At 36.9% G+C, this 25703-nt stretch overlaps 1 protein-coding gene across 1 annotated transcript in view; it reads left to right on the plus strand.

The window, feature by feature from the left end:
• WDR64 (WD repeat domain 64) overlaps positions 1 to 25703 on the plus strand; it is a 79963-nt gene that overhangs the window by 21873 nt on the left and 32387 nt on the right. The window contains exons 7-11 of the mRNA XM_075748796.1: positions 457 to 564; positions 2199 to 2413; positions 3890 to 4024; positions 6750 to 6829; positions 13159 to 13298. Coding sequence (XP_075604911.1) covers positions 457 to 564; positions 2199 to 2413; positions 3890 to 4024; positions 6750 to 6829; positions 13159 to 13298 — 678 coding nt within the window. The remainder of the gene's footprint in view (positions 1 to 456; positions 565 to 2198; positions 2414 to 3889; positions 4025 to 6749; positions 6830 to 13158; positions 13299 to 25703) is intronic.

Raw genomic sequence — 25703 nt, forward strand, 5'->3', positions numbered from 1 at the left:
TAATTTCAGTAGGGTTTGTACTATTACAACTGAAATTTTTACTGCCTTTTAACTTTCTTTTGTTTTGAACTAAACTGTATTCAAGAAAAAATTTTATATCTGCTTTACCATGGATGTTGTAGCTTAAATTTCCTCTGCTCAGAATGCTTTTTTTCAGTTGTGTCACAGTTCAGCTAACAGTATAGATGTATTGTGTCCTGTCATGTGCAACATCTGTGCACCTGAGGTGAGTCACTGATAACAGAGGTTGAGCCTGGCACCTCTGTAACTTCATGTATGAGCTATTCCTGGCGTTAGAACTCTCAGTTCTGTTATCTGAGGATGGATCTGGCAGCCGCTAGTGCAGAGTATATGGAATTTATGTGGAGATGACTTAAAATATGTACTTAAATAACAAAGAAGGTTATAAATTTACAGAGAAAATCCTGCTTTAGCTACCCTTTTTATTTTCATCAGGATACTGCTTGGATCACTGGGTGTGATTTCCTACCTCAGCTGAAATGTGTCGTGGCTGTAACTGAAAGGACAGTCATCGTTTGGGACTACAAATCAAAAGGGAGTCAGGTAGTACATTGGATCAGGCAAAAGTTAAAGAGGAAGCCTGAAAAAGATTATTCTTTGTTTTCAATGTAGATTCACATTCCTTTTGTCTAACAGCATGGAGGCATTAACTTTTGTCTTTGTAGGAACTCAGTGAAACAGTGGAGTTTATACTAAAGAAGGAATACCTTTTCCACACCAAATGAGATTATTAGACCCTCTTAAAAACAGAAGAGGAAAATTTTGTACTATGTTGCAAACAAAGCCTCTCAAAAATGTATTTATCTATACATCTAATGCATGTGTGTATGTGTATAGCTAATGTGTGTGCATGTGCATATGTATGTCTCAGAATCTCTTCTTAAGAATCAAGGGACAGGTTTCCCAAGGAATTTAACATATGGTCCTTTGAGGTAACTTCCTGGTTTAAAGAAAATATTTCTTCATATCCTGCATTTTGTTCAGTACTTTTCAACGGCAAAACATCTTGATGTTGACAGTGTATGTCCAAACAGATAGCTTTCTTGAATGCCTTATTACAAAATATGATTTTTGCAAGGATTTCTGACCCATACCTTAGATTTTCCCTCCTGTTTCTGAGGCTTTTCTCAGCAATTCTGAGTTGGCTGAGAAGATTAGAGGAAGCAAATTAAATATTTTAGGATAAGATCAAGCCTTAGGATTTTTTTTATTGTTCTCAATATTAAAAGGTCTCTCCCCAAGCTCAGACAGGTCAATGGAAGTCTTTCTGTCAATCCAATTGGATTCCTGGGAAGGAAGGCTCAAAAATGTATTCTCCAGTCATTGTTTTCCAGGCTTCCTCCAGACATTACATCAGTGAGAGTTGAAACTGTCCTATGGCTGAATAGGAGTAGTTTTCTTTCAAGACCAATGGAATAATATATAGACAGTTCTATATCTGGGTTATGTCTCTTTAATGTTTCTGCGTTACACAGACAACACTGAAGCAGTTAATGCCTATGACATGTGAACAGTTGCCAGTTTAGGTTGGCAAGGATACTTTAATCAAATGACAGATGGAGTCAGGCAGTAGAACCAATAAACTGTGTAATGCAGATGACCCAAAATCCCATTCCCAGGACTTCTCAGTCTAGCAAAATACCACAATGGCTTGCAGCTGTATCATTCCCACTATCTCAACTCCTGAAAATTCAAAGACCTGCCCATAAAAGTACACTTGGTACTTCCAGGCTGTATTCATAATTAGGACTCTGATATAATTTTTCTCTGTGTATTATTGCAGCATTTTGTGGTTTGAATAATTCTTTAATTTGGCTATTTCCCATTTTCTTATAGACAGCATCTTATTTTTTAACAGGAAACCATATACAGTCTTAGAAAATATACCATCTCATTTAGCATGGTGAGATCCTCCCTAAAATTTGTAATTGATAATTCCTCACTCAAATGGAAATGGCTACCTATGAAATAAAGCCTCACTGAAACCCTTAAAGTTTTCATTTAATTTCACTTGGTGATGATCTTCCATGAGTTTCTAATACCAGGAAACACCTATCGCAGGGGGAGCTTGAAAAAACAAAATCAAGAATTGAATGCTGATGTAAATAGATAAGCATGATATGTTCAGTCAATTTATCATGTGGAATATCTAATAAACCATCTACCATATTTCACAGAATAATTGCTTTATCATCAAACCAATGGAAAATGCTCTATGCTGTGTTTGCACAGTGGCTATGTCAGAATACCTGGCTAAGGATAACATCCTAATGGGAGATTATAAGGGTTATGTTCACCTGCTTACTGTAACCAGTGATGACTTCAGATTGAAACAATGTAAAGGCAAAAAAGAATCACAACTTCAAGTCTTGGACTCCAAAACTTTTAACATGTAAGTTGCTTATTATCAGTATGGCTTTTTTTTTTTTTTAATTTGTCTTTTCTCTGACCTAAATGGAGGATTAGCTTTTGTGTGTACATTAACCACACCTAACAAAGAAAATTTTTCAAACTGCAGTAAGTATGGTTTGCTTGTTGTCGTGTGAAGGAAATGCCATCATTTTCAGTAGGAGACCTTACAAGAGATCTTAAAACAGAGAGGCTGCAGAGTAAAATTCCAGGGAAGAAGTCACAATTGCTGTTATCCAGTTTGACATAGGCACAGCTTTTTTGTGCCCGATTAGATGGAAGCATAATTGCTACTAGAGATGTGCATGATTCACCCCTAACTTTAGCTCTGCTTGCTTTTGAGCTGGAAGAGTGGTTCTGTATCTGCTTTGGATATTAAATGCTAGCATTGCTTATGTATAATCTTACTGACAAAATCCCTATCCACCTATGGGCATGTTACAGTAGATGCTAGTACATCCTAGCATCTACTGTAATAATCTACTGTAACATCTTTGTCAGCAACATGGACAGTGGGATTGAGCGCACCCTCAGCAAGTTTGCAAACAACACCAGGCTGTGTGGTGCAGTCGACTTGCTGGAGGGAAGGGATGCCATCCAGAGGGACCTTGACAGGCTCGAGAGGTGGGCCCGTGTGAATCTCATGAAGTTCAGCAAGGCCAGGTGCAAGGTCCTGCACGTGGGTCGGCGCAATCCCAAGCACAACTACAGGCTGGGTGGGGAATGGATTGAAGCAGCCCTGAGAAGAAGGACTTGGGGGTATTGATTGATGAGAAACTCAACATGAGCCAGCAATGTGCATTTGCAGCCCAGAAAGCCAACCATATCCTGGGCTGCATCAAAAGAAGAGTGACCAGCAGGTCGAGGGAAGTGATTCTGCCCCTCTACTCCACTCTTGTGAGACCCCACCTGGAGTACTGCATCCAGCTCTGGGGGCCCCAACATAAGAAGGACGTGGACCCGTTGGAGCGAGTCCAGAGGAGGGCCATGAAGATGATCCGAGGGCTGGAGCACCTCTGTTATGGAGACAGGCTGAGAGAGTTGGGGTTGTTCAGCCTGGAGAAGAGAAGGCTCTGGGGAGATCATACTGTGGCCTTTCAGTATTTAAAGGGAGCTTATAAGAAAGATGGGGACAGACTGTTTACAAGGGCATGTAGTGATAGGACAAGAGGTAATGGCTTTAAACTGAAGGAGGATAGATTTAGATTAGATACAAGGAAGAAATTCTTCACTGTGAGGGTAGTGAGACACTGGAACAAGTTGCCCAGAGAAGCTGTAGCTGCCCCGTCCCTGGCAGTGTTCAAGGCCAGGTTGGATGGGGCTTTGGGCAACCTGGTCTAGTGGAGGGTGTCCCTGCCCATGGCAGGGGGGTTGGAACTAGATGATCTTTAAGGTCCCTTCCAACCCAAACCATTCTGTGATTCTATGATTCTAACGACATCTCAATTTATATTCCTAGTGTTAAGCGCAAGCTACATGATGACTGGGTTGTGAAAGTTAAGTATATTTCTGACCTAAATTGTTTTGGATCCTGCTCCTCAGACAGCATTCATTCATTTGTTTTGGATAACATAAAACGACTAGAGGACAATTTGTAAGTATATGACATCTTCTGAAAAAATAGACATTTTGCTGTATAACTCTGCATGAGATCAGTGCCTTGCAAGATGCCCTTCTGTCATATTGAAGGAGTCTTTTCTATAAGTATTGTTAATACAAACAAAAATACAACTACTTAAATACTTGAATATTTTTGTTTGTTAGCTTTTGATGTAGGAGAGGACTGTCCATATATGTTTATTCCTCACAGCCCTTAAAAATAAATTACGTTGGCAGTGTTGTCTGCTCCAACTTCTCCTCAGCAGGCAAATTTTAGTTAGAAAATTGATTGCTTTGTTATACGTATAGGATGTATCCATTCATTTAAAATCTATATCTACACAAATATATATTCAGCTAAGTTTCATTTACAGTTTCAGTGTCACAAGTGTCAGCTACATAAGCTTAAACCAAGAAAGCAATTTATTCTGAGGGCTGTGAAATGGATTTACCATGCAGCAGGAAAGGGGTTGTGGCCTCCTTATTTGTTCCATATCATTTGTATGGCCCATCAGTGCTATAGCTGATTCCAAGCCTTACCAGTCTGCAATTTTAGAACAGTTTATAGCACAATTAAAAAATAAATAATACAAACACAATCTGATGTAAAAAGGAACTATAAATACCATATAGATAGAAATTTTAATTCAAATATCTCAAAGCATTGTGAATGTTAGATCAGCTTCACAATTCCTCTGTGAGGTACATCAAGAGATTAGTAGATTTTTAAGGCTAGTAGCAGCAATTATGATAATCTGTTTTATCTCTTGTATAACAGAAGCCATAAATATTCACATAGAAATTCTTGCATCAATCCAATAACTTTAGGTTTTATGAGTATTACATGTCTGTTATGGATGGGAAAAGTGAAGTATGAAATACTTACAGCTTGTCCAAGGTTACATACTGTGTCAGGAGAAAAGCTGATAAATCCAGCTATTTGCTGGGAGTTTTGGAAAAATATAATTAATTTGAGGACAAAGAAAAAAAAGACTGCAGAGGCAAAAGTATAGTCAAAAGAGTATGTGCTACCACCATACACTGTTTGTTATACAGAATATTAACTGCAAATATCTTGGTAGGTCTTTTTCATTTCAAACTGATTGTAATTGTTTCTTCAGTTCCAATAAATACATTTGTCTAAGCAGATTCATGCAGCAGCTAAATGAAATTATATTTAGACAACTGAAAAATTACACAGCTGTTAAAATGAAATTAATAGCCCTAAAAATAACTATGGATCAAATCACTTTGAAATGTCTATTCCATAAGTAATTATGCTTGAAATATATGATTTACTGGTTCTAGCAAAATAAATTTCCCCAATTAACTTTGCAGCAAGCAATTGTTACTGTGCTTGAAAAGAGATGCAATGTATCTTGTCTCCTATCTGACTGTTAAGTTTCTTTGTGGATAATGGCCGATGTGCAGTTATAATCTTTTCTTGTAAAGTATCTAAAAAAAAGGGAGGTGTGCATGGGATCACTGGGTACTTCCTTTGCAAGGCCATGACTTGGGAAGGGCTTCACACTGCTGAAACCTTGTATTCACACTGATATTAGAAGAGTATCAAGACCATTCATTAAAGAGCCAATGGACAGTAATATAAAAGTATCAGATTTAAGAAATAAAGGCAAAAGATGAGAAATCCTGAGGAGATCTGCCAATCACACATTTAAATCAATTACTTGCTATTTTATACCATCAAGAGAATTAAGACGCCTCTGTTAGAGCTCTGGAAAGAAAGCTTTGCTCTTCTCTAAATAATAGGGAGTGAACAGCCTTTTATTTACAGCTGCCTAGAAAGAACAAGCCCTTTCATTAATCCTCAAAGTTTCCAGAGTCTTTTGCCAAATTTACTGTCATCTCCAGTTATGGTTTTCAAAATCCATGGTTAGTCTCTAGCCGAGAATAAATGAACTACCTACTTGTCTGGATTTCAAAGAAAAAAATTAAATGCGTGCTCATTTAATTCTGTATAGCTTAATTACACTGACAGTTACTGTTTCCTGGGAGAGATGGGTGTTAGCCATGCTATTGCTGACTCCAAAAATCAAGAAAATATTTACGTATTAGTAGCAATATATGAAACATGGAGAGACAAGCAGAAGTTGCTCAAAGGATGGGTTTAGAAGGGACACTGAGTCAGTCTCAGTCTGTGTTGGTTTTTTTGGATTCCAGTGGTTTTGCAGTGAATGCAACAGAATAATTCAGTTGAGTTTCAGAAACTTGCAGTCTCTTCATGTTATTACACAACACAAAATAGATAAAATAGAGACTATGCATTATACAATACATTATATGTAAGCAGCAGAAAAGCAACTGCACTTCCTTTATGCGGAGGCCACAATAGACCTCCATGTCTGAAACAGGCAAAGGCAGTTGGTTTGATACTTTTCCTCAGTGGTGAACTGCTTTAAGCATGCACACATGTGTGAAGGCTTACTTTGGCAACAGCTACCATTTTGGGATTCTGTTTGGAGCACGAGTGATAAAAGATTCAGGTGTTCAGAGATTTATTACTTTAGTGGAAAGTGTCCCCTGTTCCCATTTCATTGGTGCTAGTACTTAACTCAGTGTTATAAATCAATTGGCTTTTAACAAGAGATTGTATAAATTATGCAAACAGCCATTCTATATACTACAGAAAATCAGAATGACTGTAGACTGTATTTTCCTAATATTTCTTACCTGATTAACTGTTTTATTAATGATTTCAGACCTGTAAAGGAATTTTCTGTCCCTAGAGGGGTCAATGCCTTCACATACTGTGGAAAAGCAAAAGTCATTGTCACTGGGGGTAAGTATTGGGGTTTTTTCCAAGAGATTGCTCTGTTGTGAATTTTTCCCAGTTAAATAACAGCAAATAAAGCTGATTTAGTATCTTCAGAATTTAAATAATGGCTTCTGTCTTAAATGATAGTAAACACAGGTCTTACTTTTAATTGTTGGGAGTCTGAAAAAATACAGTTCCTGACAGGAATCTATCAAGGGCTCAGTCTGGATTTGATTTAAGTATGATGTTATTTATATAATAAAGCAGGAGAAACAGTATGTTGAACTACTCTAAAGGCACCTCTCCAAGTCACAGTGGCGACTGTCCTAGCCAGGTTATACACATTACTCCTTGCAGTATCAGCAGGGCTCCCATCCCTTCCTAGTACTCTTTGGCCTTCCTTTCCTGTCTTAAGCAATCACATTGTCCCAACTTAATACTTTCCGTTGCTCTTCTTTCTGATCACATTTCCCCAAAACTTTACTGTTTGTTCTTTCTCCCAAAGCAGACTGCAGAAATAGCACACTTACATCCATTTCTTCCCTGTTATCCAATAATTTTGTGTGCCTTTCTATTGCAGTGAGCATATTTTGTGCTGCAGAAATGTGGCTGGAGTATGGCAGCAGTCTTGTTTGTACATTGTGTCTGACAGGGTGGTGCCGTGCAGTGACATCAATGGCATCAATGCTGCCTATCTCCAAGTCTTCAGCATGAGAGTCTTGCTTAAAACTCTGTTAAAAATTGTTTTGAACAATGTATCACATATAGCAATTCTTATGTCTATATTTAATAAGGAAAAAATGGCCAAGGCTCTGCTGTCCAGCCTTGATTATATGCAATACTGTACAATAAATTGGGGGAAAAAAAAAAAGACCTAGACATGGGAAATAATGCAATTCAAGTTGCATTGTGGCAGTTTACCAAAGGGAAATCTGCAACAGATATCAAAATAAGTATCAGACAGTTCTATTGATTTTGTAGACACAAGATTTAAAGGGAAAGCAATAGGGCTATAGGAAAGTTATTAGTGATAATTCTGAAGTTCAGCCTTGGGGGAGATCTTATTTACATTGACTACCTTGTCATAAGAAGTAGTCTGGAGAAATTTACTGATGACATAAAGTAGAGAGGCCCTATAAAACAGAATATGGTTACTATTTCCTACAGGTAGAACTGGAGGATTTTAGTATAAAAACAGGGTGAAGTGTCTGAATAGGACAGGTCAATTGCACAGGAACTAAATAAAATTGCTATTAAACACTGAAGATTCTTCTTATAGAAATAGCAGAAGAGGAGAAAAATCTGTGTCAACTTCCTAAGAAAATAAGAATAGCTATGCTAGGCCAAAGGTCTGCCCACTATCTCTTTACCAACAGTGGCCAGCAATAAACACCTATGGCAGAGTAGAGGAATAGGGCAATCATGCAGCAATACTTGCCCTAGGTACCTGTGTTAGTTGAAATATCTGTTTTACAGGTAACAAAGCATTAACTTCTCTGAATTTGACACAAGCAAAACCTCATGTTGTAGTGGAATCCACATATGGTTGATATGAGCCATGTTTAAGAAAGATTTGTTGAATATGGAAAAAGAGTAGGGGAAACCTATCACATAGAGACTAAATCTATCACGCACAAGACTAAAAAGTGTATTTTTTATATCCTAGCAAAATGACAATTAACAAGTAATACCAATGCTATCTATAAAAATACCAGGAGAACAAATATTAGAGAAAAATTAGAGCAGTGATGTTTGGAGGAGTCTTCTGAATAGTGGCAGTTGCAGAAAGAAATATCCTCCCTAGTTTAAAATGGAGCTTTTTGAAATTTTTGAAAAGGATAGATTACATATTTGTCTGTGATGGCTGGGGGCTACACTTGGAATGCAGGCCTTCCTATTCCATCTAAACAGCCAGATAATCAGAATATTTTAGAAGGTCATGAGCTTTCTCAACACTGCTTTTTAATTTGTCTTTACTTTCACTGCACAGAAGTACAGAAAGCAAGGGCAACATGACAAAAAGTTGATAATATTGTGTTCAAGCACTCTGTAATGAAGATTTTGAAAAAGCATAGGAATTATACTTACTTCTAACAATCTTCCAATGTATTCCTGGATCATAACATTTACATACCCTTGATTTGGAATCCTGTCTTGCTTATTCACCCACTGGCCTTCATCATGATATTAAAAGTCATCCTCCTGCCTCTCATCCTCATTCCCAATGCTTAGCCCTGATGCTTCCTTTGAACAGAAAAGGAAATTTTTCCTGAGATGGATTACTAAGAGTCACAGAAGAGAGTGGGAATGCATGGCCAAAGACAATGACAGGGTGGTATCATGTCTCTCAATTTCACTGTGAAGTTTAGATCAGCCAGGGACTACTATGAAGCTGCACCCAGAATTAAGAATAATCCTTCAGCGCTTGAGATATCCATCTACTAAAGTATTCAGAAGTTGAGCTTTAGAGTTCAGTTCTGTATTAATAAAATGTACTGCTCACAGTGGCACAGCAGTCAGTCAGACTAGAGCACACTATGTTTGCCTCTGTATCTTAAAAGCCATCCCTCTCTCTTTGTCTGGCTGAGAAATGCATGTTGATGATCAGGTTAATGACAGAACTAAACTGTTTCAAGTGAACATAAGCTAGTCTTGTTGATTAGCAAGCCTGCAATTTTACCTGTAACATGCCCTAAAAATCAAAGACCAGAGCAGTTAAATAATTCAGGAATCATAATATATAGATTTCTTGGTGATGTGCAAACATTTGTAAAACATTATATTTACGTGTCACATTCAGCAATTAAAAGGAAAAAAAAATGCAACCTTTGATTGCAGGCTAGCTTCTGAAGTATTCAGTGGGGATAAATCTGCTAACCACTTTACTAAGCCCCAATGTATTGTTATTTAGCCAGGTTCATAGCACAAATGGTATGCAAAATACCACAATGTATTATTGCACTAGCAAGTGACTATTAAAAAACTCATGTTTAACATCCATACTCTTCCATAATTTATTTGTTGTATTTGAATATGCTCACAAGTTTGCCAGTACTGTGACACAACCAAATTTTGTCTTCCAGATATTTGACATTTATAATAATCAGTAAGAAAGATACAAGCAAACCTGGTACAGAGTTCACTTTTCATGCTAAAAGCTAGACTTCTTCAACCAATAAAGTGATAAAAGCCTGACAGTGGCCTAAAATATGGACCCCATAGTAATTTAAAATAACTTTTCTGTGTAGCATTTTGCATTAATATTATATTGAATGCTGAAGTGATATGATTTTCCTCTTATTCTGTATCCATTTCGATTCCAACTATGTCTTAATCATCACCTCAGGGAATAGCTACAGTTAAAATCAAATTATGTATGCATATAAAAGCTGGAGATGATCAGTTTTAAATTATATGATACATCAACTTCTAACCCTATTATTTCTTCAAATCCAGCTATTGTTCTCCTGTGAGCACTAAAGTAGAAGAAAAACTATTATTAATTTCTAAATCTAGCAGTAGTAGCTTAAGACTGATAAAAGGAAGTCCTCTGTGCTTGCTCAGTATCCTTTGTGTATTCCTGGCACAAGTGAAGTAACTGGTAACTTTTTTTTTTTTCTTTCCGCCCCCTCTCCCCCCTCCACGCCCCAGGCACTATACATTGGTATTGATATTTTCAGGAATTTCCAGGAATCCTAGTTATAGAAATTATATCCCAGGGCTCCACTAATACTAGCTCTCACAAGCATAAGCAGACTCTTTTCTATGATGCAGTCTAAATTTAAGAAGAACATATGAAGACAGACAAAGCAGCACAAAACAAAGAGAGATTGCTCAATATGAAAAACATATGAACTTCTGTTAGTTTACCAGATGTCTAACTGTTCTAAAGAGTTTTTGCAGACATTATAACCCAAGATTATTTAAAAGGCAGGCTTGAAGGAATGACAAGTTTTAAAGAGTAGGAGGTCCTTCTGTGTGCGAGGAACAGCATAGAAAGAAAACAGGAGTTATATTTTTCTTTTCTAGTTTATCAGAGGATGCCAAGCTAAGCCTAGCATTTTATCCATTCAAAAATGCAATTGTTCTCAAGGGGGTTTCAACACCACTGAAATACAGACATCTCAGCAGACTTGTAACACCACACAAATTGCAAAGCCATGTGAGCAAGGGAGACAGTCTGACAAAGGATCAGATGTTCAAAGAATGCATTGGAATCAATAACATCTAGCTAGAATAGAGCTGTTGTCATAGAATCTGACTTTTTAAAAAAAAAAAACAAAAAAAACCAAAAAACCAAAAAACCCTAAACACATGCTTTCATAATTATTTATCTTGGAATGGAGAACACCGAACTGAGCTCATTATGATCCAAATCACTGATTTCATAGAAGCTTAAAAAATTGTTTTCTGATATGTAGACAGATAATTCGTCTTCTTCAAGCTTTTCTTGAATTTGCTTTGTACCAATGCCTTCTGTGTCATGGTTCTGAATCCTGGAGGCATATTTGGAGCACAGAGAAAATAAATGTTCCAGCAAATGTTCCAGTGAAGCAGTGAACCGGCAAATGTTAGGGCCAATCTGACATTAGTCCAGAAAGAGGGGAGAGAACATGTCTACTGTAACCAAATCCACCATTATCCCAACATCAGTAAAAGGAACAAAAACTAATCCACTATTTCACATGAGAAGCAAACAGCATTTTTAATGTAGGCCAAGGTTTTCTTTACTCATGACATTTGTTCTTCCTGCTAATATCTTAAGTAAAGAACATGTATAGCCTACTTCCTGCCATGCTTGCAGCATAGACACCTAATCTAGAATAGTTTCGCCTGAAAGTGTTGCTGAAAAGAAACCGGTTCCCATTGAAGTTACTGCTGGTCAGCTAGTTATCAATGGCTCCTGTTTCCCATGCCAAAGTTATTCCTCCACCGTGCCAGTACAGCTCTTTGTATGGTTGCATTCTCAGTTACACTTGTGAAATGATCTGGCATAAACCAAAATGACTTTCTATTGTAGCTATTTTAAGAGTAGATCATTTTTCTCCAACGAGCCTCTCTCATTTAGAGAGAGGCGACGTAAACAGTGCAATCAATTTGAGAGGACAATAATGTTTAATGGAGAAAAAGGGAGATGGGGTTCTCCTAGATGAATCACATATTGCTGTATTAAGAAGCAAAGGAATAGATCTCTGTTAAGAAGGAAAGGAATGGATCTCTGTAGAGAGAGAGGGAGGGACTAACTAGTGACGGTAGGTTGAAAAAGCTTAAGGAAGATCCCTGGAGAGCAGACTGCAAGAGCTGACCTTTAACTCTTCTCTTTGTTAACAAAACTGAGCTGAGCTTCACAATCTTGAGGTTTTGTAAATATTCTTTTGGGGAACGTACTTCCTAGTCTATGATTTTTTGGCTTTTTGCACTTCACTTTAAGCTGAGAGAAAACTAAAAGTCAAAGTGAAGTCTAGATAAAATGTGGCTGTTTCATTTATTATGTGTCAAAATAGAGTGTTCAGCTAATTGCATACAATTCATACAATTGCAATATTTGCCAGGAATTGAAAGTTAAAATATAAATTAATTAATGTCAAATTTAAACTGGGCTCATGTTCTCTTGAAACTCATGTGAAAAATATGAATTATTGCAGAGCACTAGGTACAGTTGTGTTTACATCAGTATGTAAACCCAGGATGTGTTTACTAACACATTTTTAATATCTTTGTGTTTTGATATATTTATGAAAACTATTATGAAAATAGTACCAAAAGATTCATCTATAATGTAATCAAGGATTATTCCCTAAATTATAGGTAAATTTAATGTTTGAACATACAAATAAATATGAAGCACCTAATTCCCATTTAATTCAAGACACAAAATCACTCATCAGCAGTTTGTCTCCTATCTGCCTTCAACTTCCACATCTGTTCCCCTTCCTGTTCTTCATGTCCACCCTCTTCCATAGAGGTGGTCATCCCTTCATTTCCTGGCTAAATAGAGACGAGTATTGTTCTGACATTTTTGTAAATTAGATCTTTGAAGGGAAAAAAAATCTGAGCCCCAGTTCTATTTCTGCTCCTATGGGACTAGCACATGTAGTCACATCCAGTGTCCCTGACATTCCTCTAGCAGAATAAAAAGGCTTTGAAAGGCAAATCAGTTATGTGGGTTTAATACAAGTTTGGGCATAAGCTGGAATCCAGCCCTTGGAATGAAAAATTCACATTCTTAAGTGGGAGTTGCCTACGTGGTGAAAGACACTTATCAACACTAAGCTCTCCATTATGAAGCTTATTTGTAATACCAGTGACTATTCAGTCTTTCTGACTATATATATTATTTTTTTTCCTTTCAGGCCATGACAAACTGCTTCGTCTGTGGCATCCTGCTATTAATAGCAGGCCCACAGGGAAGCTATCAGGACATCGACATAGTGTTGTGGAAATTGTGACAAATGAAAAAGATCAACATGTCATTAGCCTTTCCTCTGCAAAGGTAAAACACTTGTCTTAACTTCATGGAAATCAATGCTATAAATGCAATTAGGAATCTGGTTTTGAGTAAGTACTTCTGATAGTGTCTAGTCCTAATCTCGTTGCTTATGAGTTCATTTATTTTAATAAAAAGGTGGAGTTTTAGCTTAGAATTTCCAAATTATTTTATATTGAGAAGAAAGACTAGAATCGATCGCTTTGGCATATTTTCTTTCTGAATGTGACAAAAGAATAGTTACAATAGTAGATATTACCATTACTTTGTGAACTGCCAGAATTATAACATAACCTGTACCTGAATGCTTCATTCAGTAGTAATCACCTGCAAAAACTTCCTACAGCTTCATTTACCCTTCTCTCTGCCTGTCAGCCTACTAAATCTGTAGTTGGAGTTTTTTTTACACTGGTGACTCTCTACATCATGTTCAACTATTGACCTCTTTCTGAAGAGTGTCTTTTACAAGGCTTACTGATCCAAAACATTGTCCATGAACAGGAATACTAATAAAATCAATAATAAAACTTCTTCAACCAAATACTGCAAGATTCTGCTGGAAGTGGATGGGTTTCCTTTAAGTTATTGGTAGAATCATGGCATTGGTGGTTTATCTCATTTGTCAAAATGAGACTGTTCAGGAGAGAATAAGAAGTTCTAAAAATATGTGCAAAAATAAATGAGAATCCCTCGAAGGAGTAGTTATGAATGGCTATGGAGCTCTTTCAAGAGTTGTCCTATGCAGTATTTTCAATATTCAGCAGTATTCAATATTTTCATTAACATCTGCAATGATGGAATAGAGAGCATATAGACTAAATTAACCGTTGCCCCAAACTGGTTAAGGCTGCAGGCCCTAGGCAGAAGTATTAGAATTCAGAATGGTCATTAAAATTGAAGGCACGGTCTGTGGAAAACATCTCCTACAAAGCAGTAAGGACGTCATATAGTTAGTCTACTGAGATATCCATGTATCTCAAAGGTTTCCAGCTTTTTGTTGGGTTATGTAGGAAATATTACTGAGATATTTATTCTATCCATGCCACTCCTCTGCCATAACTGCTTATCACTGTTCATTGAGGTGCCAGTAAATACCATGGTTTTATGTCTTTCATCCTAGTCTTAAAATAATTCACACCCTTCTAAAAGTACTACAAGCTGAAAATAAATCAGAAATTTCCCATCTTCACATAATCCTGAAGCTGTAACCATTCCTCCTTCCTCACTCCTATAAATCTATACCTATCTCTTCTATAGGTAACTGTACATTTACCTTAAGGAGGGTTTTGACATATACATGTAGGAAAGATTGAATAAGACATAAGACACAACTTAAGGGGAATGAATGTACATGAAGATACTTATAGAAAAGCAACCAAGAATGAAGCCCCTGGGGCAGGAAATGACTAGAAGATCTCTTGAGGTCCCTTCTGGGACTTTCTGTGATTCAATACGATGACTTGGAGGGAAGCAAAATCTATTTTATAAGTCTCCAAATATGTGGACATATGATCTTAACTAAGTGTAGCTGAGTTGTGCCAATAACATCAGTAAGATCACTTGTACATGAAAATTAATATGTGAAAGTATGTTTTAATTAAAAGCTATGTGTCTTTAAAAAGTGCTGTGAGTTGCAAGGCAGAAATTATACTTCTCAAAAATAAAAAGAGAGAAATTCCTGGATTTTCAAAAGTCAGGTAAATCTTGTGGTCATAGGTGAAAACTGTATAAAAAAAGAAGGGATCCTTCACAGAGAAATCTAAAGGACTTTACAAATAAAGTGATGATAACTCTGTGCCTCAAAGAATTTAAAATCTGTAGATGATACATGGTATACACAATACTGGAGGAAGGTCAGCTGTAACAGGATTGTTTCCAACCCAGTTAAAGCACATTTGTGTTTGCATAGACAAGAACCAGATGTTATAAAAAAGTGTGCGACTTCCCAGGGAACCTTTAATGTTACGTTAAATACATAATTTGTTTCCACCTAAAAATCAAAGATCAATTTGCTTTCCAATCTGCCTAGCATAAGAAAAATCAAATAGTTTTCTCTATTTTGTTTTCATCTTTCAGTGACTGATATAGGAGTCTGCTGAAGCAAAACAAGGAGAACCTATATATCTTCACCGAAAATAAGTTAGAGAGATATCAGTGATCTCATGGAAGTGTTGTAACCAAGGGAAACAAAATCTCTTTATATTCAACAGATTTTGCATTAGCTGTTTGATAGGCTATCAGAACTAGGGAAAAGCTTAGGAAAATTAAATTAATACTTTTTCTGGACATTTCCAAAATTAAATATTACCTAAAACATGTCAGATATTTATTTGAAAATAAAAGCTTTGTTATTGTGCCATTTTGCAGCTAAAAATACAGAACAAGGTAAAAAGTAGGGAATTCTTTTTTTTAATTAAGATTTATAATTGTTATATTACCGCATTTGAAGGTTCAGACTGATTTTATACTTTATGCCTATTTTTCTTGAACTATATTGAAAATTTTCTTGACTTACTGCAAAGATATTTTTATGCTGTATAAATTAAAAAGCTTCCAAACAGCATCCTAAAGGTAAACCTAAGTCTAATACACTAGGGAAATATTTTCCTCTGAAGACAGAACCTGAAAAAAGATTGTAGTATTTCCCCTGTCACTGCTGGGTTAAACACTGCGTTCTTTAGGTAGATGTGTATTGACAGACTGGGGTATTCTTTACACTGGCAAGGCCTCTATCAGAAATGCAGTGAACTTCTGTATATTCTGTGTATTGTTTGTTTTCATTTCCTCCAGGAAGTGAGATGTGAATGACAACAGCATCATCTTCCCAGTCAAGTTCAGTTTCTTAATCTTGACTAGGCATAGATAGTCCTTATTTTCTGACACAAATGACTGTAGTGAGAAAGTTATAATTTCACAGGTGGACAATCATGGCTTCTATCAGAGAACCAGGGGAAGCTAAACAAAGACAGGAATTTTTTATACATCATACAAGAAGAATACAAAAATCCTTACATGTTACAGTAGATAAACTTCTCACTATTTTTCACTGTTCTTTAAAGAACTTGAGAAATAGATGATACACAAATGATTTATTAATCTTTCAGTGCATTTGTACTTTGTACTCATGAGACCTGGCCTTGGCATGAGCCATTACTGTATTTTGTGGAATAATATGCAGGTCAGAATTAAGAAACTGTTTTGTTCTGTCCTTCTCTATCATCTCCATCGCTTCTCTTGTAAGCAGACACATGCTGATGGTGTTTGGTACTGTGGACTCAGTGGATCCTGTAGGCATCCAACATCTTTTCTGCTCCAAGCAGAGACCTTAATTGCTAAAGAGACAGATTACATCTGTTAAAATAAATTCTTAAAATGTTTTGAGATTAGGGCAATATGTTAAATGTCTTTGCCTTTGTTACTACCCCATGGGTCAGACAATGGGAAGGGCTGAACAGTGGGACTAGGGGATATTCCTGTGAAATATATTTAGGAACCTTTTAGAGAAAAAAATTCCCAAACCATTGTCTTGTTTAAGTTAGATTGCATATATTGCACTTAACTTCTGGCTTTCACTCCCTAGAATTGTAACACATAATTTCCTATGAGATCTGTTACATATAATTTTATAAAGAACAACAAAAGTTAATGATGTTGGATAGATCACTTTTAAGATATTATGTGAGCTACATTCCCCGGGACTAATATCCATGGGGGCAGAAAGCTAGAAGGCATATTCTTCCTGATTGTTTTTAAGGAAATCAAATAAATAGTCAATCTTTTGGTAGTCAGCTTTCTTTGGTATGTTTTGTACATCATAGTAATAAATTTCTATATTAATAAAGGTTAAAATGTTCTAAAACAAGGATTCAAACAAATAATTTTACTACTTTGCTTGCCCTCATTTGACCTCAAAGAGGTCTGAACATTTCAGTCAAAGACTGGAAAAACATACATAAATGTACTCACAAGAATATCTTAGCCCAGGTGTAATTGATTTATACTACAGAGTTTAAGGGATCACATTGGCTTTTGGTTTCAGACTTGCGCTGCAGCAAAGGTTTGCAGTCTGAAGAAGTAATGGCTGAGTTAGGGGGTTCAAAAACTCGAGTGAATGGTTTTAAAGATACCGCAAATGTTACATATCTTTTATAAGAGTACTAGGGGATTCAGGTGATGGTATTAGCCTTAGTTCCATAGTATAGAACATTAATGTATGCTGTAATTTATACAGAAATGTAAAAATGAACCAATCCTACACCACGGTTTCACAGCATTAGTGGAAAAAAAAACAAACCACCAAAAAGCCCAAAAAACCCAAACATGGGGGATTAGTATTACAGTGGTGGAAGTAGTTTACAAGATTATTAGCTCTAACAGTCTTAACATCTCAGAGCATGAAAAACAAAGAGTGGAGCCCAGGAGATGAGGAGGGAGGCATCAGTGTGTTAAGGGAGTATCAAAAGAAGTACCTCATGCAACACAATGGCCACAATAAAAAAAAAAAGTCTCTGAGGAGAACGGTATGATCATGCAGACCCAAAATCAGAAACTCAAACTCCATAAAGAAAAAAGGTTGTCTTTCTTTCTGAAGTGCAAGTGTTCTTCAGAACCAGTAAGTTCCTTTTAACTGCATGCTATATTAAAGGCAATATTGAAGTTATCCAAGAAGTTTAGGAAAGCAGATATAAATAAACTATTTTGTATTATGCTAATTTTTAAGACCTTCTCTTTAACTGTATGTGAAAAATTGTAAATAGAAATAAGCAAAAGAATTTTAACACAAGGATTAGCATTATGCACTGAGGGAGATTGCCCAAGTGACATAAATGCAGAAGTACATTGTTGCCTTTTTGTTGTAAGGCCTCTTGGCATATGTTTTATTTGCACTGCCTGCAAGCAATTGGCTTGATCACTGCAAGTATTTCAGGTCATTTCTGTGGCTCCAGTTTTTGCTTCTGAAGTCTGCTTTTAGTTTCTGTTACATCAGATAGTCCTTTTATTATGAAATATGGCTACACAACAGTTTAACCTTTTTGATCTGTGATGACTTGCAATATTTAAAACAACAACAACAAAACCCCCAAACAAACAAACAAACAAAAACCCCAACAAAACAAAACAAAAAAATCCCAGTCTGATTATCTGGAAGTCAAATTGTCAAATATGCCAAGAACCAATTAAAGCTACACAATGCTTGGTTTATTCAAGTTATTTTTAAGATGCGTGTGCTTTATTTTATAGGACTGTTCTGCTTGCTTTTCATCTGTTGCTGCATGGTCTGACTGGATTTCAGTCAACCTCTTCTGACACTGGCAAGTCTGTTCACATGACTTAACTTTATGGGTTAGACAGATGATTCCCAAAGTACGGATTACTCAGCAGGTCACTTGTGTCTACACAGAAGTCCCATGTGTATGTGGCGGGGGAAGGAGAGAGAAAAAGGATAGAGCAGAGCTCTGAAAGGGTTGGCTGTTATAACATAGGTTTAGGCATCTTTCTATAACCTCTTCCAAAAGGAGAGGTGGTGCCAAAATCTGAACTGTATATGTATGGCTTCTTGGTTTGCAAGGAGAAAATTAATCACTGCCAGTGCTGAATTAGTCACTAGTTCTCACATCTTTCTAGAATCATGATATGATGTAAACCAAGCATCACTCAAATACATCCGGTGCAAGAAAAACATCAAAGGTTTTCCTTATTCTTCCCTAGATCAGTTCTGCTGGTCAGCATGTGAGACATCCGCTGTCTGAGCAGTGCTGTCTTCTTGCAGCACTTTGGGGTTTTTTGTGGTAGACCTCAGTACATCTGCAGACAGATCCCACTCACTTGGGTGTCAAAAATCAGTATTATATTTGGTGACAGACAAGCCAGAGACACATTGCACTGAAACCTGGAATGCATGTGAATTGTTTTGAGCAGTCTTCTTTATTTACACTGGAGCATTTTGGCCAGTGGCCAATACAGCTTTCTGGAAAGCATTGAAGAAACCTTCTGTGATATTTAATTAATTTAACTGAAAACAGATTGCCCTGAGCCAGTAATAACAAAACAAACTTATTATGACAACAATTAAGAAAGTATTTTGTAATTTGAACTCAAATGATGGTTCCATTTAAGAAAATAAAGATTGCTTAAACTAGTCCAGCACATAAGCACTTTGTTTGCTCCAGTATTATAAGGATTTCTTGATGGAACAAATTATTAGTAAACTGCTGTCAGGCAGGTATTAAAAATTATATATACATCAAATTCTCTTATCACAGAAGTTAAACTTTCTTTCTTGGTTTTACAACATAAGAATATCTACAAATTAGGCAGAGCCATAGATTTGTAAATAATTTCTGTATGTCCTTTAGTCATATGAATTAGTATTTCCATAGTAGTGACACTGAGGAAGAGGGGAGGGCACAGGCAGGGATTGTCATAATTCTGTGCTGCTGGACTTGCTTCAGAATATAATATTCCTGGAAATAAATTTGTTCCTGATCTTCTAGGTTGTGAAAACCTTAAAGGTAACAGTGTGCATCATAGGTGCAATTACAGTTGTAGTCCACAGCCATGTCTTTTTCTTCAGCTGTTCAGTTAAGTGAGTTTACTAGGAGGTCTGAAATATGGATGTGATCTATTTGTTCCTAATCATAGGAACATGTTCCAAATCTTGTGTTGAGATGTCCCACAAACACAAACTATTCTCTGTGTTAAATTACATACCACAGACCAACAGGAACCACATTCATCACAACTACACTTACAGTGTGCCTACCTTGACTTATGTTTTGGTTGAAAATATTTCCAAAAAGGAAATACTGTTAAGTTTGTCTGAAGGTATTAACTTGTCCTTCGTGTCATTGCAGCAAAATACAGACTCAGGTTTTTCATATAATGCATGGACTCTTTGCTAAAGGGTCAGCATGTTGCAGTCATAGATTAGGTTATTGACATGAAAGTGAAAGTGTATGTATTTAACTGTAAAAACAGCTGTATATAATTCTGTGGAATTATTCTGCAGAAGTCACTAACCCAGTTTTCAGGAAACATTTTTCCCAAAATGGCTATTGTCTTGATTTATGACTGTAATTTCATTGAGATGTATCATTTGGGAGTTATAAAAACAGGAATGAGTGATGTATTTCCCACTGTTACAATTATTTTACACCTTTTGTCTTAGGTCTGAGGGAGTACAAAGTAAAATAATATGGCTTATTCAAGCACTGAAGCAGTATCTTTTGTATTGAAGAGAAATGCTGGTAGAATATGTAAGTAAGTCCTTTAAAAAAATGCTGTCTTTGGACTTGGAATTACAGCTAAGCAGCATCCTTGGATGCTTTAGGATACACTACATAGACAATGAACCATGACATGAGTTGGATGTTTCAAGCCAGGCTACATTCTAGGGTATGGCAGAGTTTCATTCCATTCATAATTTCTTCAAAATCTGATGCAGCCCACTTGATTCAAGCACATAAACACTTCCTTTCTAAAATTTGCCCATACTAAATTAACTCTGTTATGTATATGTATGTTAGTTTCATTCTTACAGGACTCAAAGGCAGATTTTTAGTGTTTCAGGGAGGATAAAGGGAGCTAAAATATGTTATTAGTTTTGTATTTTTTGACTTTTGCAAATTTACTCAAACCTTAATGTTATCAGTCTCCAGTCCTCTCTCTCCAGATCTGCTTAATGGCAAACTGGCTGTGTGATATCCCAGTGGGGAGTCATAAATGTCTTTTGCCTGTCTGGAACTGAGCAGGTGATTGTATCAATGCCTGTGTAGGTTAGTGTGGATGTTTATCTTCTAACCTATTTTGAAAGCACACGACATTGCTTTAAGGATATATTTATAATACAGTCATTTGTCTTCCCGAAAAATGAGAGCAGCTGAGCTGGAAGCTCAATGTTTTATTTATGTCAAACCATTGCTAATCATGGCTGTTACTGAAATGTACTGCATACCAACAATATTAAATTTAATCGAGATAATTTGAAAAAGAGGCATTTGGGAAATCTGCTCCAGTCATCCTTCACAGAAATTATGTGGCCACATCTATATCAGATACATTTTTTGTATACTGCTTTGAAATTCAAAGTTAATCCTTCCCTTGCTACTATGCTTTTATTCTCTTTGGTTTATTCGCTCCTCCCAGATACTAAAAATTCTATTCTCCTCTTATATTGCATAGTCCTTCGAGAACATTGAATATTCTTCTTTGGACTTCCCATGTAACTTACTCAATTTTCTGTTATTTTCTGTCCCGTTTTCCATTATTCAGATTACTTTGTCTCTTAGGTAGTCTGCAAAAAAGCCCTACAAAATTAGCCTACAGAAGACAACACTCAAGGGAGAGCTCAACAATGTATATAAATATCAGAAGGGAGCATGTAAAGAAGATGGAGCCAGGCTCTTCTCAGTGTTTGCCCAGTGACAGGACAAGAGCCGATAAAAGCCGAAACACAGGAGGTTCTGTCTGAACATCAGGAAACACTTTTTTATTGTGAGGGTGACCAAACACTGGCACAGGGTGCCCAGAGAGGTGGTGGAGTCTTGATCCTTGGAGGTATTCAAAAGCCATCTGGACATGGTCCTGGGCAACTGGCTATAGGTGGCCCCACTTGAACAGTGGGGTTAGACAAGATGATCTCCAGAGGTCCCTTCCAACCTCAACCGTTCTGTGATTCTGTGAAAAAGTAAAAGGGATTAGAACTAATTTTAAATGTACTTTTTGGACTCATACTTACATTTTCCTTCTCTAGTTCTTAGACTTACATGGTGTATAACATACATGCATGCTTACAACCAGCATGCAGCTGGACTGTTTGAGGAAAATATCTATCCTAGCTATGGTTGTATCTTTGCAAAATGATGTTTTGTTTCTCAGTATACCTGAGAATGCACGAATTTCCTTCATGACTGGATTGTCCTCATGTATTGTCAGGATACATGAAGCAAATGATCCATTAGATATTCTGTTTCTGGGCAAGTATTTGATGGTTAAAGTATGAAACAATCTGTATTTGCTGCACATGAAAACAAAGCAAGATCTATATTCAGCCTGTGCTGATTTCTATGGTTCTTCTACTAGAAAACTGAGATCTAGGGTTTAAGCTATATTAAAAATAAATTTTCAGACCTGTAGTTTTCAGGTTGCTTATGTTTCTGTGGGGGGAACGAAGAAAAAGGAGATCTTCAAAATGTAAATTAATTGCTGTATACCTGAAAATTACTTGAAACACTATGTCTGAGGTGAGAGCATCATTCTAAGACTGGCTGGTTTTTGAGCTCTTTGATCTAGATGTTCATGGACAGTCACCTCTGTCCTACACCTCTAGCTTCCTGTTTCTGACCCACACACCATCTAAATGTCCACAGAAGCTGTTCTCCAGAAGTCTTGAGGGTTATTTCATCTTCGCATTAGGGGTCAGGTAGATCTACTGTCAGCACACTGAGCACACAGTACAGAGACAGACATACAGAGACTTTACACACTCTCAATCATTGCATAGCACCCCGTAAATATCCTGCAGGTGCATTTCTATACGATTAGATTCAGTATTGCATATGAACCAGTTTGATTTCTTTCCAGCATTCCTCCATGTTTGGGAAAAAGAAAGTAACCTTATGTATTACCAGGTTAATGATACTATTTGAGGAAGTGATTTGAAATATTCATAATTTTGAACTTCACCAAATTACTGCCCCAATAAGGCACCAGTTATAGTACCATCTGCTGCACCAAATTGCATTAATGTGCTTAGAGCTAAATCCTCCTTGCCTTAGCCTCACAAGTAATCCCATTGACATCAATTTGTTCCTAAGTCTTCTAATAACTACAGGGCATTGGAGTACTTTGCAGGATCACCTTCAGGGATCACAAGACACACAACGGTACTCTCTGCAGATAGCTTACTCTATTAAATAACACGGCAAGCAGAACTGCAGTTTGATCTCTGCTTCGTGCCTGGTGATTTTTCTCTTTGAAGGCTCAGATGTTCTGTATGAATTTGTAAATTTTTTCACTCAGTCCGTGGAGCCTTCAATGACCCCCTGAAACAGTCGAATAGTGTAGCAAATAGGGGTAGGTAAACTAAACACTTCAACAGAAAATCAGCTTTAATTGTTGCTTACTCTTCCTGTCTATGCCTGCAGCGAATGGTGTGGCTAGTGCAACTTCTTTCTGCCCCAAAAGTGGTTGGATTTTGGATTTTCCTGCACAAGTGTTTTTTCATAAGTTGTTTTAAAGACTTGCAGCATCACCATTCTGTAAAACTGAGGAAAGTTGTCTTTTTCAAAAAACCAAATTTTCCTTAACTTACAAAAATTATCAGTAGGATATGGGAGTTTGGAAGCACTAAAAAGAAATTACTGTTTTCTCTTGAGAGTTGTTGAGATATTTTCTTTAGAGCAGTATTTTAAGGTCATCTGCTTGTTCTTAACCAGCAGGAATTTGAAGGGATGATCTTCTGGAGGGAGGAGGGGGGTGAGGGGATGTCAGCAAATCCTGGACTTTAGTCCTTTTCTTGTTTAGTCCTTGTCAGTTAATTACAGACAGAAAGGGGCAGAAGAGAATTCACTTCTTCCACAGTTAAAGCATGTTTCCACAGTGGCCTCCTCATAACAACCCAGCAGGCGATAAGTGTTCCTGAGCCTAAAATTTGTTGTATTGAGAGCATGTGAAATATTTATTTACCATTTTTGTCTTGCCCTATTTCCCATCTTTGTTCTATCTCCCTCTGCTGTTCCCATTTTAGGTGATAAGATGAATCTTTCAGAAGAGAGGGGGGTTGCTGGTTTTATATCCTCATAAAACATAGGTTTTAGACCAGATGGAAAAGACAGTTTAGGCTTTTTCATGTTCTGAGTTTTAGGGCTTTAAGGAAGGTGGTGCTTGAGAGAAAAATGTTTATTTATGCAAATATACACATTTAATGTGAGCCAGTGTTGTAGATATAATGTTGCTGTAAGTATAGCTCAGCTTTCCCTGTAAGGTGGAAACAGCAGGAGGAAGGAAATAAGTTGTTTCCAAAAAGAGTTGAAGCTCCTTCTCTCCACACTCCTCCTCCTCCCTGATATGTTTTGTTTGCTTAAATATAGTCTGTATTCTGTGATTTCAGAAGACACAGTCTAGAAGCATTTTACCATAAAGAATATGTTTCCAGAGGTCTTCAGGGGTTTTCCTGGCATTTGTCAGGCTGCTGTGGGAAGTTCTTCAGTAAATAAGCAGAACAGTATAGTTACTATTAACAAAATGTTCCTAAGGCAACTGCCCCAGTCACCTCCTAATTTCCAAATAAGCATGCCTTTCATTGCCCCTCTTTGTGCATGAATTCATGCACAATCGTGTGTGCTGATGCAGATGAACAGCAGTGACACTATGTCTGGCGGCCATGCTGGTGATGCCTTGTGTAGGAGTTACTCATGTGGAAGAGTGGTTTTTGTAATCTCCCTGCCCATGGGCTGGGAAAGGAAGAAGCCCTAAAGGATGGGATTTATGAATGCCATGATGTGTCCACATTTTTGCTGTCACTTTAAGTGACTGCATTTTCTTAATGTGGTATTGGCATTAATAACTGTACAAGCAGCAAGAAATAGTGCCAAAGGCTCTTACTCATATTCACTTGTCCTGTAAAATCTTCTTCTCTTCTTATTGCTTCGATAAAATAAGCTGTCAAATTTATGATTCAATTGTCGACCAATTTAACTTGAAATAGTCCATGAGATTATTGGAATTGTCTGTCTTTGGTTTTGTTTTGTATAATTTTACTACTTTGTAGCAGATCTGGATGATGTTTATGGAAAGGTCATTACATCTCGATTCAATGACTTATTCACCTGACTAGAGTAGCTCCATAGGTACCTACTTCTGATTAATCTTCAGTTCTTACAGCTGTTTTTACATGCTCTAATTGTGATTGTGCCAGAATTGAGCTTGGAGATCTACCTGCATCATTGCCCTAACTTTCTTGACTTTCATCACCAATTCTTCTATTTTTGCTGGTCTGCTGTCAGCTGGATGAACACTTTCATCATTTTCTACTCAACTGGATTTCCTTTTTCAAGCCTTCTCACTGCCTATCTCTCCCTGAAGTTCTTTTTGTATGCTTTAGAAATCGCATGTCTGAGTAAACTCCTGAAATGTAATCAGAAGTCTATCAGAGGAATATGATGGACATGGTTCTTCTGACTCAGTGCTGTCTCAGAGAAAATTTAATCTCAGTAAGAAGTTCTTTTGAGCCTTTTCCTTTTGAGTTTTCCTGAAAACAAAGAAAATATCAGGAGAAATTTTCTTTCTACTTAAAATTCTGAAACACTCATATATGAACTTCTCTCTGGTGCCAAAGGTGATCTGTTTAAACACTGATTGATGTATTGGTTTCTTTTCTTCCCTTCTTTTTCAGAATTTTGCTGGATCCTC

The sequence above is a fragment of the Balearica regulorum genome, chromosome 3 (assembly GCF_011004875.1).
Source record: "Balearica regulorum gibbericeps isolate bBalReg1 chromosome 3, bBalReg1.pri, whole genome shotgun sequence".
In the NCBI taxonomy this organism is placed as follows: domain Eukaryota; kingdom Metazoa; phylum Chordata; class Aves; order Gruiformes; family Gruidae; genus Balearica; species Balearica regulorum.